We start from the raw sequence: 14,693 nt of genomic DNA, 5'->3' as shown, positions 1-14,693 counted from the left end.
CCAGCAATTTGGACAGAAGGGGACATTGCAGTGGAGGTGGAGCAGCTTTTTCTGTCTGTCCTCCATGTTGTGAAGTAATTGTTGGAGCTGGAAGGTATCGTCCTCCAGATATCAGTTAGTTACAGCTACAGCATAGCTTGGAACACGCACATACCATACATGGTCAATTCTGGACCCACACACAAGCAAATGGCATTCAGCTAAAGAGAAACTGATCACCATTCGGGAATCAGCACCACCTAATTGAGCAGCATCATTTAAAATTGATAGATGTGGAGACAAACCTGTTACCACCCTCCACCCAACTCCCGAGATGAGTACCATGCCAGTGTGTACTATTGCTGAACACGTGGGTGAGTGCTTAGTGCCACTGTTAATATCCCTCCTAATATTGAAATGACCCTATAACTGGCATTTGGAATAAGGTAAAGGGAAAACAGCACTTCTGGAGGTTCACCACAATTGTTTGGTGGCTGCAATTTTGTTTAATTTATTCTTTCATGGGATGTGGATACCATTGGCAATATCAGTAACTGTTGGCAATCCCTAACTGTATTTGAGCTGATTGGCTTGCTGGGCCATTTAAGAAGGCACATGTAGGCCAGTTCAGGTAACAACATCAGATTTCCTTCCCTAAAGAACATTAATAAACTTGGCGGGGAGTGGGGGGGTTATGACAATTGACAATGATTTCATTGTCATCATTACTGAGCCTACTTTACTATTTTAGATTATTAGCTGAATTTAAATTCCACCAGATGCCGTGGTGGAATTTGAACCCTTGGTCCTCAGACCATTAGAACAGGTTTAGATAAAGGATCTGGATTGGTGCAGGCTGGGAGGGCCGAACGGCCTGTTCCTGTGCTGTAATTTTCGTTTTCTTTGTTCTTTATCAGGCTGGGCTCTGAATTAGTAGTCCAGTGATAATGCAACCACACCACAATCTCGCCATAATTTGGCCTATTAAAGTCTGATTGGGTTTCCTGCTTATGCCCTACCTCAGCTTTGTGAGCCCAAAAACATGTTTGTGGCCATTCTGAAACCAATGGTCAACCCACCGAACCCTCCCCCTTCATTTCATTCAAAACCAACTCAACAGAGGACATAGTTGACTATCACTGGTGGGGGACCTTATATTTTCTGGACATTCAAATGCCCAGAAATTATTGTGCCTGATATTCCACAGTGCTTGAGAAGTGAAAGGAACCCAAATACTCAACTTCCCAAGCTCGTGGAAGTTTGCAATTCTCAATGCATGCTCCTTGTGGGTCCTCAGAGTAAATTGAGATCAGCATCAAACTTCAGAAGCCTGCCTCTGTATTACCTATAACACCTGAAGAACAGCAAATTGAATACCCATAGGGTCAAAGATACAATGTGCTTAGATTTTGGGGTCCTCTTGGATCTACATCTGGGCTCTGTCTACCCAATGCCAGTTTGAAAAGGTGCTTTGTCACATGGATATCAGATAGTTGCAGTAACAGGAGGCCGCGGCAGGAAAGTTAGCGTATGCTCACTCCCCACACCAACCCCCTGCCCCCCTCTGTCCCCGACTCAACACTCCCACATTCCCCCTATCTCCACTTTGCATGCACAGTGTGCCACATATTCAAGTTCACTATCCCCAAGAATGCTCCAGAAATCTCAGGTTTACACTGAAGGAACAAAAGAACCCTTTTCTTCTCCTGATCACAGAGCTATTTGTTTATATCGAAGGTCAATATCGACATGGACGTTTTCTGTGTTATAATTTTGATATCTTTCCAATTCTCCATTTTCCACGCAGTCAGGAAAGCCAGCTCTATGAGATGTGTAAGATGGTGAAAGTATGTGTTTAGATCTCATTGAGGTCAATAAGTCATAGCACAGTAGCTAGCACTGTGGCTTAACACACCAGGGTCCCAGGTTCAATTCCCCGCAGGATCACTGTCTGTGCGGAATCTGCACGTTGTCCCCGTGTCTGCGTGGGTTTCCTCCGGGTGCTCCGGTTTCCTCCCACAGTCCAAAGACGTGCTGTTAGGTGGATTGGCCATGATAAATTGACCTTAGTGTCCAAAAAGGTTCGGAGGGGTTATTGGATTGCGGGGTTAGGGGTGGAAGTGAGGGCTTAAATGGGTGGGTGCAGACTCGATGGACCAAATGGCCTCTTTCTGCACTGTATGTTCGATGTAAGATCTATGTAATGAAATAATTTGAACTTTTCTTGTTTTAGGTGAAAACTGCCGGAATTTTATTGATCTAGCTCCTGCATCTGAGAGAAGTGAGTAACAAAACAGAACAGAGAATCCCTTACCCAGTGGTTGAACCTTTTTACTGCAACTGGAAATTATCTTGATTGAAGAAAAATGTTTCACATTTCTGAATATTTATACAGTAAACAAAAACAGAAAATGCTGGATAAACTCAGCAGGACTGGCAGCATCTGTGGAGAGAGAGACAGAGGGTGTGATCTATCCAAATGAGGACAGAGTCCCATAGTGCATGAGATTGGCCGGGTGTTTCCCCGTGCTCAGACCGCCTCAAAACACCCCCTTTTTTGATACCCATCCATGTAGATCAGGGGCCCCAGCAGGGAGCTCCCCGACAAGGTCGCACATGGCCTGGTTTTCTACATTGCGATGCTCCGCTCTCTGGAACTCCTCAATGCAGCAAGGGATCCAGTGTCCTGATCTCTCGAGTTCCCAATGCGACCCACAAACTCCCTTCAAGCCCCAACACACTCTAAGGGGATCACTAGGTCCCGCGCACCTATGCAGGGCACCACCCGTCTCGATCACCACTGCTCAAAAAATGCCAGCCTGGCAGTACCACCTGGGTACCTTGGCAGTTCTAGCTGGCACACAGATAGCACTACCAGAGTGCCATGCTGGGACTGCCAGGGTGCCCAAATAACACCAACAGTGCCTGGGTACCACCCTGCCCAGTGGGCATGCACCTGGGATCCTCCAATCCCCTGGGAACCCCCCACGACTGCCATTCCATCTGGCCCCTGTTTGTTGGGACCAGTACTGAATGGTACTTGCCCAAGGTCTCCAAGGCAAAGGGGTTTGATCCCATACCTAGATCTCGGAAACGCATATTAACTGCTTCACTCTAATATGCAGATTTGCTAGAAAGTGAGAGCTGGGTAAATGCAGGAAATGGGATCTGGCCAATATTTAACCCTCGATTGCCATCACAAAAACAGATGGGGCGCGATTCTCTGCAAATCCGGCGTGCCGTGAAGGCTGGCGTGAAACTGGCCGTGTTTCACGCCAGCCACGGAGCTCCGTCCCGGGACCCAATTCTCCCCCCCCGGGCGGGAGTCACGGCGGCTGACGCGCACGATGACGTCAGCCGCGCATGCACGGGTTGGACGGTTCCAACCCGCGCATGCGCAGATGATGTCATCACGCAGGCGCGTCAAACCCGCGCATGCGCGGGCCGTCATGCCCCTCAGCCGCCCCGTGGACTGATCCTGCGGTGCGGCGGAAGAACAAATAGTGCGCGGGTATCGGAACCGCTGCCCACGATCGGTGCCCACCAATCGCAGGCCCATGCCACCCTTGGCACGCCCGTGGTGCGGCTGTGCCAATCGGTGCCATGGTTGTCCGGGACTGGGCACTTTGCGGTCGTTTTCACGAACTCTGAAAGCAGGTGTGATCGCGGCCGTGAAAACGGCCGTAAACTCCGCGGTATTCGGCCCATTGGCCTGCGGAGAATCGCTGTTCGCCGTAAAAAACGGCGAGCAGCGATTCGTATCGGGGGGTGGCCGGGGGGGGGGGGGGGGGGGGGGGGGGGAATAGCCCGTGAAAATTGTCTGGAAGGCCCTCCCGCTATTCTCCAACCCGTCGTGGGCAGCGGAGAATCGCGCCCCATGATCTCATCACGATTACCTTGCCGTTTGTGGGAACTTGCTGATACGTTAGCTGATGCATTCCCTACATGACAGCAATAGTACACTTCAAAACAAAGTCATTCATTGACTGGACGTCAAGACATCTGGGCTGGGATTCGGGATTCTCCTGTGCGAGACGGAGGATTGTCATTGGGATTTCCCATCAAAGCCATCCACGCTGCTGGAAACCCAGGGTGGGGTTGTGCTATCGGAGAATCCCGTTCTGAATAGTCGTGAAAAGTATACCAGTAACCCAGTGTGTGTATGCTCACACTCAGGGAGCTGCAATTTAACCCAGTCAGTGTATGCTCACACTCAGGGTGCTGCACTTTAACCCAGTCAGTGTATGCTCACACTCAGGGTGCTGCACTTTAACCCAGTCAGTGTATGCTCACACTCAGGGTGCGGCAGAGTTTAACCCAGTCAGTGTATACTCACACTCAGGGTGCTGCAGTTTAACCCAGTCAGTGTATGCTCACACTCAGGGTGCTGCAGTTTAACCCAGTGAGTGTATGCTCACACTCAGGGTGTTGCAGTTTAACCCAGTGAGTGTATGCTCACACTCAGGGTGCTGCACTTTAACCCAGTCAGTGTATGCTCACACTCAGGGTGCTGAAGTTTAACCCAGTGAGTGTATGCTCACACTCAGGGTGCTGCAGTTTACCCCAGTGAGTGTATGCTCACACTCAGGGTGCTGCAGTTTAACCCAGTCAGTGTATGCTCACACTCAGGGTGCTGAAGTTTAACGCTGTGAGTGTATGCTCACACTCAGGGTGCTGCAGTTTAACCCAGTCAGTGTATGCTCACACTCAGGGTGCTGAAGTTTAACGCTGTGAGTGTATGCTCACACTCAGGGTGCTGCAGTTTAACCCAGTCAGTGTATGCTCACACTCAGGGTGCTGCAGAGTTTAACCCAGTGAGTGTATGCTCACACTCAGGGTGCTGCAGTTTAACCCAGTCAGTGTATGCTCACACTCAGGGTGCTGCAGTTTAACCCAGTCTGTGTATGCTCACACTCAGGGTGCTGCAGTTTAACCCAGTCAGTGTATGCTCACACTCATGGTGCTGCAGTTTAACCCAGTCAGTGTATGCTCACACTCAGGGTGCTGCAGTTTAACCCAGTCAGTGTATGCTCACACTCATGGTGCTGCAGTTTAACCCAGTGAGTGTATGCTCACACTCAGGGTGCTGCAGTTTAACCCAGGCAGTGTATGCTCACACTCAGGGTGCTGCAGAGTTTAACCCAGTGAGTGTATGCTCACACTCAGGGTGCTGCAGTTTAACCCAGTGAGTGTATGCTCACACTCACGGTGCTGCAGTTTAACCCAGTCAGTGTATGCTCACACTCAGGGTGCTGCAGTTTAACCCAGTCAGTGTATGCTCACACTCAGGGTGCTGCAGTTTAACCCAGTCAGTGTATGCTCACACTCAGGGTGCTGCAGAGTTTAACCCAGTCTGTGTATGCTCACACTCAGGGTGCTGCAGTTTAACCCAGTCAGTGTATGCTCACACTCAGGGTGCTGCAGTTTAACCCAGTCAGTGTATGCTCACACTCAGGGTGCTGCAGTTTAACCCAGTCAGTGTATGCTCACACTCAGGGTGCTGCAGAGTTTAACCCAGTCTGTGTATGCTCACACTCAGGGTGCTGCAGTTTAACCCAGTCAGTGTATGCTCACACTCAGGGTGCTGCAGTTTAACCCAGTCAGTGTATGCTCACACTCAGGGTGCTGCAGTTTAACCCAGTGAGTGTATGCTCACACTCAGGGTGCTGCAGTTTAACCCAGTCAGTGTTTGCTCACACTCATGGTGCTGCAGTCAGTGTATGGTCACACTCAGGGTGCTGCAGTCAGTGTATGCTCACACTCAGGGTGCTGCAGTCAGTGTATGGTCACACTCAGGGTGCTGCAGTCAGTGTATGCTCACACTCAGGGTGCTGCAGTCAGTGTATGCTCACACTCAGGGTGCGGCAGTCAGTATATGCTCACACTCAGGGTGCTGCAGTTTAACCCAGTGAGTGTATGCTCACACTCAGGGTGCTGCAGTTTAACCCAGTCAGTGTATGCTCACACTCAGGGTGCTGCAGTTTAACCCAGTCAGTGTATGCTCACACTCAGGAATGTAGCCATGCTGGCCACGCAAAATGGACACTGAGTCAAACTAAAATGGAAGGCTGCTGAGAAACAGACAGTTCAGCCAGAACAGCAGTCTGCAAAGAGCAGTTTGCATTCTGCAGCAGCAGAAACCAGTTTGGGCTCAGGTGAAGAGACCTTAGCTAGGTGCAAATGGCAAAACGCTTTGCATGCTAATGAGGCCATCAGACTTGAACACCCACACAATAGATACATTTGGTTCTGAATGGACACATTCCAATCAAGACCCAGACATCGAGGCACCAGAAACCTCCGAACAAAAGGACATAAGAAACGCCCCCTCCATCACGGAGACCCCCTCGCATTGGGGAATTAATCCAGTATCGATAAGAAATTGATCCAATAGGTAGAGCCCGCCCGAGAAGAGGGAAGGACAACGGAACCCCTATAAAAGATAGGGACCTCGTGTTGTCCGGTCTGTTAAACCTGTGCTCCGGCCTCGACTGACACCTGGTATCCTGACTCCAGCCGTTGAGCACCAGCCGCCGAAACCGTAAGTTCAACGCTCGCTACGCGATCCAAGCCCACTAGACTCCCAAGTGCCAGAACGCTTGCTGAAGGCTGCAGACAAAACCAGGACGAAGGCCTCGTTCTCTGACCTTGCCTGTTCCTGTTAGATAAGTATTCTGTTTGCTTATGTTTAGTTGTAGCTTAGTCTCTTAGTGTGTGTGCATGAGTATTTATTATTAACTGTATAATAAATATTGATCGTTTGAACTTGACTAATCGGTGTATCGTCTTTATTACTTTGAATTTGACCTTGGAATACTTGTGACGTTGCCTATACGGCAGCTGGCGACTCCAGAGCTTAAATAATTACATAGAACAGAGCCTAGCAGTGTTAAGCACACGTCGAACTCGGAGGCGTGTTAATACACTCCAATAAACGCGTTTTACGCCCATAGTAAAACGTGCAACATTTAGTGGCGACTCTGGTGGGATCCTGTTGTAAGTGGAAACACCACAGTGTCCAGGACCCTGAAATTTGAATTAGAACTCCAAATTGCAGAGAAAGAAAGAGATCACAAGTATTCAAGGTGTTCAAAATAATAAGCGAAATTCGGAAGTGTGTTTTAGTGCATGCGTACTAACAGGGCTGTAAGGTAAAACTGAAAGCTTTTTGTTGCGACAAACTTTCGGTAGTTTTGTGATCGGAAAATAGCGTAAGCCGTACCCTTTTTACGAAACACCACCCCAGCAACCCCCTGTTCCAAATTATAAAAAGAGAGTCAGAGGAAATGGCCATGCAGGCAATGGAACGTCTGATGGATCCAGCAAAGTTTGTGGTCGCAGCGACCAGCAGCAGTAGCAGAGTAGGCCAGTGTCCCACGTGGGAGCTGGAACTCCGCAAATATTTACAAGGAAAGGGATGGCCCCTTTGGAAAGAGTTTTGTGCAAATGAGGAGACAGGTCCCGGAAGTATAGGTCATACTTGGTGGGAGAACCTCTCTCAGATACACAAAAAGAGTTTAAGTAAAGCACGCAAGCCGATGGCGATTGTGTCCTGCTTGGCACAGTTGCGAGGCGCAGAGGAGGTCATCAGGACGCTCCGGACAGATTTAGAGGAAAGGAACCGAATGAGTAAGGTCGATGTCAGGGACATCGAGAAAGAAAACCTGGATCTTAAAGGGAAGTTGGCAGAGAAGGGTAGAGAGGTGGATGATGCCAAGAGGGCTCACCAGTCTTGTCTAGCTCATCTGAACAGTTCCCAGACCCAGTATGAGAAAGCCTATCAGGACGTGCAACGTGCCGTTCTGATAAGACAGGAATCGGAGAAGCAGGTGGAGGCATTGCAGAGGCAATGTTCGGATCTCAAAGCAGCTTTGAGAGCACTCCATGCTGCAACGACCGAACAAAGACAAAGCACAGTTGACCACGCGAAATGCAGGAAACAGATTGCGGAACTGCAATCTCTGCTTTCGGTGCAGAATGGCTTCCAAAGCACCTTTGGAGCTCAGTTAGATGGGGAAAATGCCCCAGATTGGCAGGAATTAAGCGAGACAGCGCAGCGTTATGTTCAGGGAACATGTGCGCCCGCAGCTCAGCAGAAACGACAGGCACCCCAACCCCCCACAGCTCAGATCATAACCGCACCCATGAATCCCGTAACCACACAGAGGAAAGCCGAATCAGAAGGCGCCCCAGACATAACTTACACCACCCCTTTAACAGTAACCCAGCTAAGGGACGCTTGTGAAAAGATCACTCCGTTCCTCCCCACCGCAGACCCCCACCAGTTCTTTGCGAAAGTAAAGCAGCAGGCTACCATGTACGGCCTGGATGAGAGAGAGCAGGTTAAGCTCACCGTGCTGAGCTTAGACCAGAGTGTAGTGGCAGCCCTCCCCGACCCACAAAACGTGGCAGGAGGCAGCCTAGAGGAGATGCACACTGCTATTTTAGATGCCATCGGGTACAATAGAGGTGACCCCGTAGAAGGCTTGAATAAGTGCAGGCAGAAGAGATCCGAACACCCCACAGCATTCGCAGGAAGGCTGTGGATTCACTTCAGCGCAGTTTTCGGACAGCTAGATAGAGCGCATTTAACCCGCGAAAACATGGTTAAGTGGACGCGCACAATTATCTCACACGCAACAGAAGCAGGACAGAGCGCTTGCAATAATTACGACCCCTCAGAAGAGGCCCATAACGAGAAATGGGTCCTCAAAAGATTGTCCCGCGCTTGGGAGCAATCGCTTCAGGCAAAAGCAAAGGTTAGATCCCCAGAAGAGGCTCAGGCTGCTGCAGATATCCAAGCAGTCAGAGAGCACCAGAAGCCCGCATGGGTAAATGAAGGCAAGAGCAGCCCTCAACAGAAAGGACAGGAATGCTATAACTGTGGACAGTTAGGGCATTGGGCAAAAGAGTGTAATGCACCCCAGCGATCTCAGAGAGGCCAGCAGACAGGCACTCTGAACCGCAACAAGGCAAAACCCATCCACAATGTAGCAGTACAGTCAGGACCCACCAATGTGGACGAGACGAACTGACGGTGTTCGGGCTCCCCCACTTGGGTCTGTGACACACTATGGGACTCATCAGGGAGGCCCGTAGTCACGGCAAAAGTAAAAGGGAAGCCCATAGAGTTATTGTGGGACACAGGAGGATCCCGCACCACCATTAACTCCACAACCACGGCACACGCAGACACGTGGCCGACCACCTCCACCATCACACTTAGCGGGTTCACCGGACACTCGCAGCAGGGACATATCACAGCACCCGTAGCGATCCAGCTAGGGAACATTAGCACAAGGCACCCCGTAGTTTTAGTAAATCTTCCCCGGACAGCAGAACACATCCTGGGGATAGATTTTATGAACGCCCACAGCTTGTCGTTCGACCCAGTGAACCAGTGTGTCTGGCGAATGGCGAGATCAGACAGAGCCCCAGCCACCCTCACAGTAGGAGACTACGCTAATCGGATTAGCGCAGTGGGAGAGTACTCATTCGACCTGACTACACTCCACACCGACCGACAAATTAAGGCCCTACTAAACAAACACAGGACAGCATTTGCAAGTCACCGTCATGACTGTGGCAGAATGACTGGACAAGTTCATGTTACCGGACAGGACCCCCGACCGCAAAAGCAGTATAGATTTCCCCTCGAGGCAGAGGTGGAAATAGAAAAGGTTATAGGCAGCTTGTTGGACCAAGGTGTACTGAGAACGGTAGCCTCCACCAACAATGCCCCTATTTGGCCAGTGAGGAAGCCCGATGGATCATGGCGTCTGACCATTGATTATCGGGAACTCAATAAAGTAACCCCCGCAGTAGCCCCAACGGTAGCTACTAGTCCCGAGACCATGCTCAAGCAGGGTCTCAACGCCAAGTACTTCACGGTATTGGACATCAGTAATGGATTCTGGTCAATACCATTGGCAAAAGCGTGCCAATACAAATTCGCATTCACTTTTAAAACACAGCAGTACACGTGGACATGCCTCCCACAAGGATTCCACAATTCACCCTCCATTTTCCACCGACAGCTGGCAAGTGGATTAGACAAATTTTCCCGACCCGAATGTCTGGTACAGTATGTAGACGACCTACTACTGCAGACAGACACAAAGGCAGAGCACATTTCGCTTCTGGCCGAACTCCTGGAACTCTTAACTGAAATTGGCTGTAAAGTTAACCCGAAAAAGGCCCAAATATTGGAAAGTAAAGTGATGTATTTGGGAACAGTCATCACGCACGGCAAACGCGAGATCGAATTCAAAAGAATTGATTCGATCGTCAAATTGCCCCTTCCCCAGAATGTATCAGCCCTCCGGTCGTTTTTAGGACTGGTTGGCTATTGTCGGAACCACATCGACGGATTCGCGACAAAAGCCGCCCCACTTTCAGACCTCCTTAAGAAAGGAGCCCCCTGGGAATGGCTTCCGCAGCATACAGGCGCTGTGGAAGAGTTGAAACGAGCCCTTAGTGCAGCACCCGCGCTGCTAGTCCCCGACCAACTTTCACCGTACGCAATAGAGGTAGCGAGCACCGATCTGACCCTCTCGGCCGTGTTGCTTCAAGAACGGCACGAGCAGCTAAGACCAGTGGCTTATGCCTCCCGACTGTTAGACCCAGTAGAACAAGGATTTTCAGCCTGTGAGAGGCACCTCCTTGCTGTCTTCTGGGCAGTGCAGTATTTCTCATACATCACCGGACTCAACCCCATCACCATTCTAACCGAACACACACCCACACAGCTACTACTAGACGGTCGACTGAAGGACGGTTCAGTTAGCCAGATTAGGGCAGCTAGGTGGACCCTACTTTTACAAGGACGGGACATTACAGTAAAACGGACACGCACCCACACATACTTAGCAGACAACCTCCAATACCCCGGACAGCCCCATGACTGTGAAATTGTAGCTCCCCTGCATAACACAGGACCCTTTTTAGCCAAAACACCCCCCAGGAAGATAGGGAACCCGAAACAAAGCCCCCAGCCCACAGACACGTGTGGACCCTTGAGGATTTATGTAGACGGTTCCTCCACAGTTTTAAATGGTGAGCGTATCACAGGATGCGGCATCTATGTAGAGGACGCGCAGGGGCGCGCTCTCGAAGAAATCGCTCTTAAGTTACCAGGTCACTTAGGCGCGCAGGCAGCAGAGCTAGCAGCCATAGCGTACATAGTGGACCACCCCGATTCTTTCCCCAGCCCAGCAGACATATATTCAGACAGCTTATATGTCTGTAACAGTTTAACCGATTTTCTGCCCCTGTGGAGGACACGAGGTTTTGTCTCCGCAGACGGGAAACCCCTTCCATCAGCCCCTCTACTCCAGCATATTTTAGCGAAAGCGAAGGACAGGACCTTCGGCATTATAAAAGTTCGAAGCCACCATAGGTCATCACCCCCTGGGAATGTAAAGGCCGACGCATTGGCTAAGGCAGGTTCCAGGAGAGGACACTTATGGACCCCCCCAGCTAGCGCACCAGCTAGCGCCCCTGTGAGCGCAGTCCAAGTCTCACAGACTGATATTAAAGATCTCGTGGCAGCACAAAAACAGGACGGAGACCTCAGGGAGGTTTTCAAGGGAAACTTTGTGCCTGCTTACGAGCACTTTAAACACGCACTGACCACACATGAGGGTGTGATCATTAAGGACCAACTTTATGTGGTCCCACAGCAGGACAGGAATCAGATGATTGCCTTGTTCCATGACGGACACGGGCATCAGGGAATTGATGCAACAACGAGGCACCTCAGGCAACTCTGTTGGTGGCCTAATCTCAGGAATGATGTAACGCACTACATAGAGAATTGCCTGATTTGTGCTCAGAATAACCCGGAGAGGTATTCTAGGAAAGCACAACTTCGGCATACTCGCCCAGTTAACGGCCCTTGGACAAACCTCCAGATCGACTTTATAGGTCCATTGCCCCCTTGCAGGAATGGCTATAAATACGTTCTGGTGGTGATAGATACCTTTACCAAGTGGGTAGAGGCATTTCCCTCACGAACAAATACAGCAAAGACAGCTGCAAAGATCCTGACCCACCACATCTTCACGAGATGGGGTTTACCCCGAAGTATCGATTCGGACCAGGGATCTCACTTTACAGGACGGGTCATGAGGAACGTCCTGACAATATTCGGAATCAAACAGAACTTCCACATTGCGTATCATCCACAGTCCAGCGGGATTGTGGAGCGCATGAATCGGACCCTAAAAACTACCCTTAGGAAAATGGTTCAAGAGAACAATTCCACATGGGATTCAGTGCTCCCCTTTGCACTTATGTTCATAAGGAACACTGTCTCCACATCGACAGGATACACACCACACACACTCATGACCGGACGCCCTATGAAAGGTACAGAATTCCTTTTAGGACTGGACATGACAAGCCCCGAAGTGACGGCCCTCACACATGAAAAGGCAGTTAAAGAACTAGTTGAGACTGTGAGGTCTGCACAGCTCGCAGCCGCAGCCCAGCTAGGGAAACGCCGACAGCAACGGACTGCCTGTTTCAATAAGACCGTACACACCACAGAATTCCAGGTTGGGCAACAGGTAATGTCATCTGTTTATAACCCCAGCAGTTTTTTGGCTCCAAAATATTCCGGCCCCTACTCAATTTCGGACAAAATTAGCCCCTCCGTTTACAGGATAAAGTATCCTAATGGGAAGACCGCGTGGTTCCATATAAACCAGTTAAAGGCATATGGAACACAGGCCAACCATGCCCACCATGTCCTGCTAGACGCAGCAGAACACTTCACCCCGCCCACCAGAGACACTTTTCCACCATCCCCCTCACAGACCAGTACATCAACGGACTCGCCCACGACTCCGCCCACAGACCACTACAGACCACGCCCCGACACGCCCACAAGCTGCCACAGCAGAGACAGTAGGACAGACACTGACTCTGAAGACAGCGACACCACACAGCCATACAGCCCACACTGCACCACCTACGACCCCGACTCCAGTGACCCCATGGAAGTCACTTACCTCAAAAACCCCGAACCACCACCCGACCCCGACTACCCCGACAACACACTCGACGCTACACAATGGCACAGGGACAATTCCTACAGACTTGTCCGCAATGACGAGAGTGACCCCCGGTCACACAACTCCAAAATTGCATGCCTGATCCACACAAGGGTGTGGGATCCGGGAGAGCAGGACGACACGGTGTCTGACTCCCGACACGGCAACCCCTTTGTGACCCTGTTCACAGAGGTAGAATCAAAGTGAGGTGTCCAGATGATGTAAGATAGGAATCGTTTGAGGGAAACGATGTCCTTTCTGATGGAACCTGCACGTATGTTTGTCTTCGTTTTATGTTTGTTTGTTTTCAGGAATGTAAATGTTTCAGTTGGAGGATGGACATCTTCTTTTCAGCTGAAAAGATTGTGACCACCTCACATGCACGTTAGTTTGTCCGCAGATACTTCTGAGAACTTCGGTTTGATTGGAGATCCTTTCCAAAGTTGTAAGGCCACACGCCAAATAGCTTGTCCGCAGATATTTCTGAGAACTTCAGTTGTATCCTCTGGTGAACCGACACGGTTCACGACTTGTTCCCTGTTTTCAGAACGGAGCATCTTGGCTCCCTTGGTTTTTTAGGTGCCCCTCTATTCGGCGAAATAGAGGCTGCAAGTCATGGTTAACACATTCGTACCCGTTTTCTCCAGGTTACTCAGGCAGTGGACAAACGGCACTGAGGACCCGCCCTGTCGGAGAACCAACCCTTGGTCAGCCAAGCTCGGGTATGGCACAGCACGCCCTACCCGGGGATCCCATCCAACTCTTACCCGTAGCGGCCCATACGCAACTCATTCGGATGTTTCTTTCCAAATTTGTTTTCATTTTAGGTTAGGTAGCCCTTCGGCCGCCATCCCACATGCTATTTACATCCGGAAACATTCGGATGGTAAATCAGCAAAGCCTGCGAGACGGCTCGCAGAAGGAAGGATTGTTAGGTGTATGCTGGTCTTTAAATTCGCTTTTTGAAAAAAAAAATGAGGGGAGTCACAGGGTGTGACTTAGCCAGTCATTTTAAAGGGTCAATTGGGTTTTGAAAGACAGATGCACTAACAAGTAAAGGTCTTAAACTGTGTATTGACAGATACTGTGCTTGATCCCAAAGGTTTCAAAGGACGAGACAGAGGTCGAAGCCAGGATTGTCAATACCGGAGGAAGAAGGAAGAGAAAGAAGAAGAACAGCAAAATGATGGAAGCCCACTTATTACTATTTAATGTCATATGTATATGTGTGGAAACAAGACACGTTTCCCCCACAACCCCCACCGTAAATGTTAGTACAGCAAACCCCCAGTGCTCAGCTCTGATCAGCGAGGTTCAGACCTGGTGTACTAAATTCATGACGTGGTACTCCATGTCCTACATAATCGAATCACTGTTGGTGATTGCGATCCTCACCATCCTAGTGCAGACCCTCAGGTTGAGGAAATGGAAGAGGAGAGCCTCTCGTTCCAGCACCTCACCCATCTATAGAGTGCAATCCCCCATCTTCGGATTCCACCAAACCCCTCAACCCCTCACTGATTACAACACTCTGTAAATAAAATTCAGCCATGTATTATATTGTTCCATACTCGACTGCCGAGTTGGGAAGTGTGATGTTGTGGTGTGAATGGTTAAGGTTTAGAGTGATTAAATGTTTAAGTTAAGGTTAAGGTTAAT

At 50.0% G+C, this 14,693-nt stretch overlaps 1 protein-coding gene across 3 annotated transcripts in view; it reads left to right on the top strand.

The window, feature by feature from the left end:
* Nucleotides 1-14,693, top strand: part of gsg1l (gsg1-like) — a 411,568-nt gene that overhangs the window by 144,993 nt on the left and 251,882 nt on the right. For 2 of the 3 annotated variants that reach the window (XM_038820953.1, XM_038820951.1), the window contains exon 2: nucleotides 2,213-2,260. The exons of the other annotated variant lie outside the window; for it this stretch is intronic. In XM_038820953.1, the coding sequence (XP_038676881.1) occupies nucleotides 2,213-2,260 (48 nt within the window). The remainder of the gene's footprint in view (nucleotides 1-2,212; nucleotides 2,261-14,693) is intronic. 3 annotated transcript variants of the gene reach the window in all.

The sequence above is a fragment of the Scyliorhinus canicula genome, chromosome 15 (assembly GCF_902713615.1).
Source record: "Scyliorhinus canicula chromosome 15, sScyCan1.1, whole genome shotgun sequence".
Lineage (NCBI taxonomy): Eukaryota > Metazoa > Chordata > Chondrichthyes > Carcharhiniformes > Scyliorhinidae > Scyliorhinus > Scyliorhinus canicula.
Note: the sequence above shows the minus strand (reverse complement) of the source record. Positions and strands in the feature narration are given on the sequence as shown.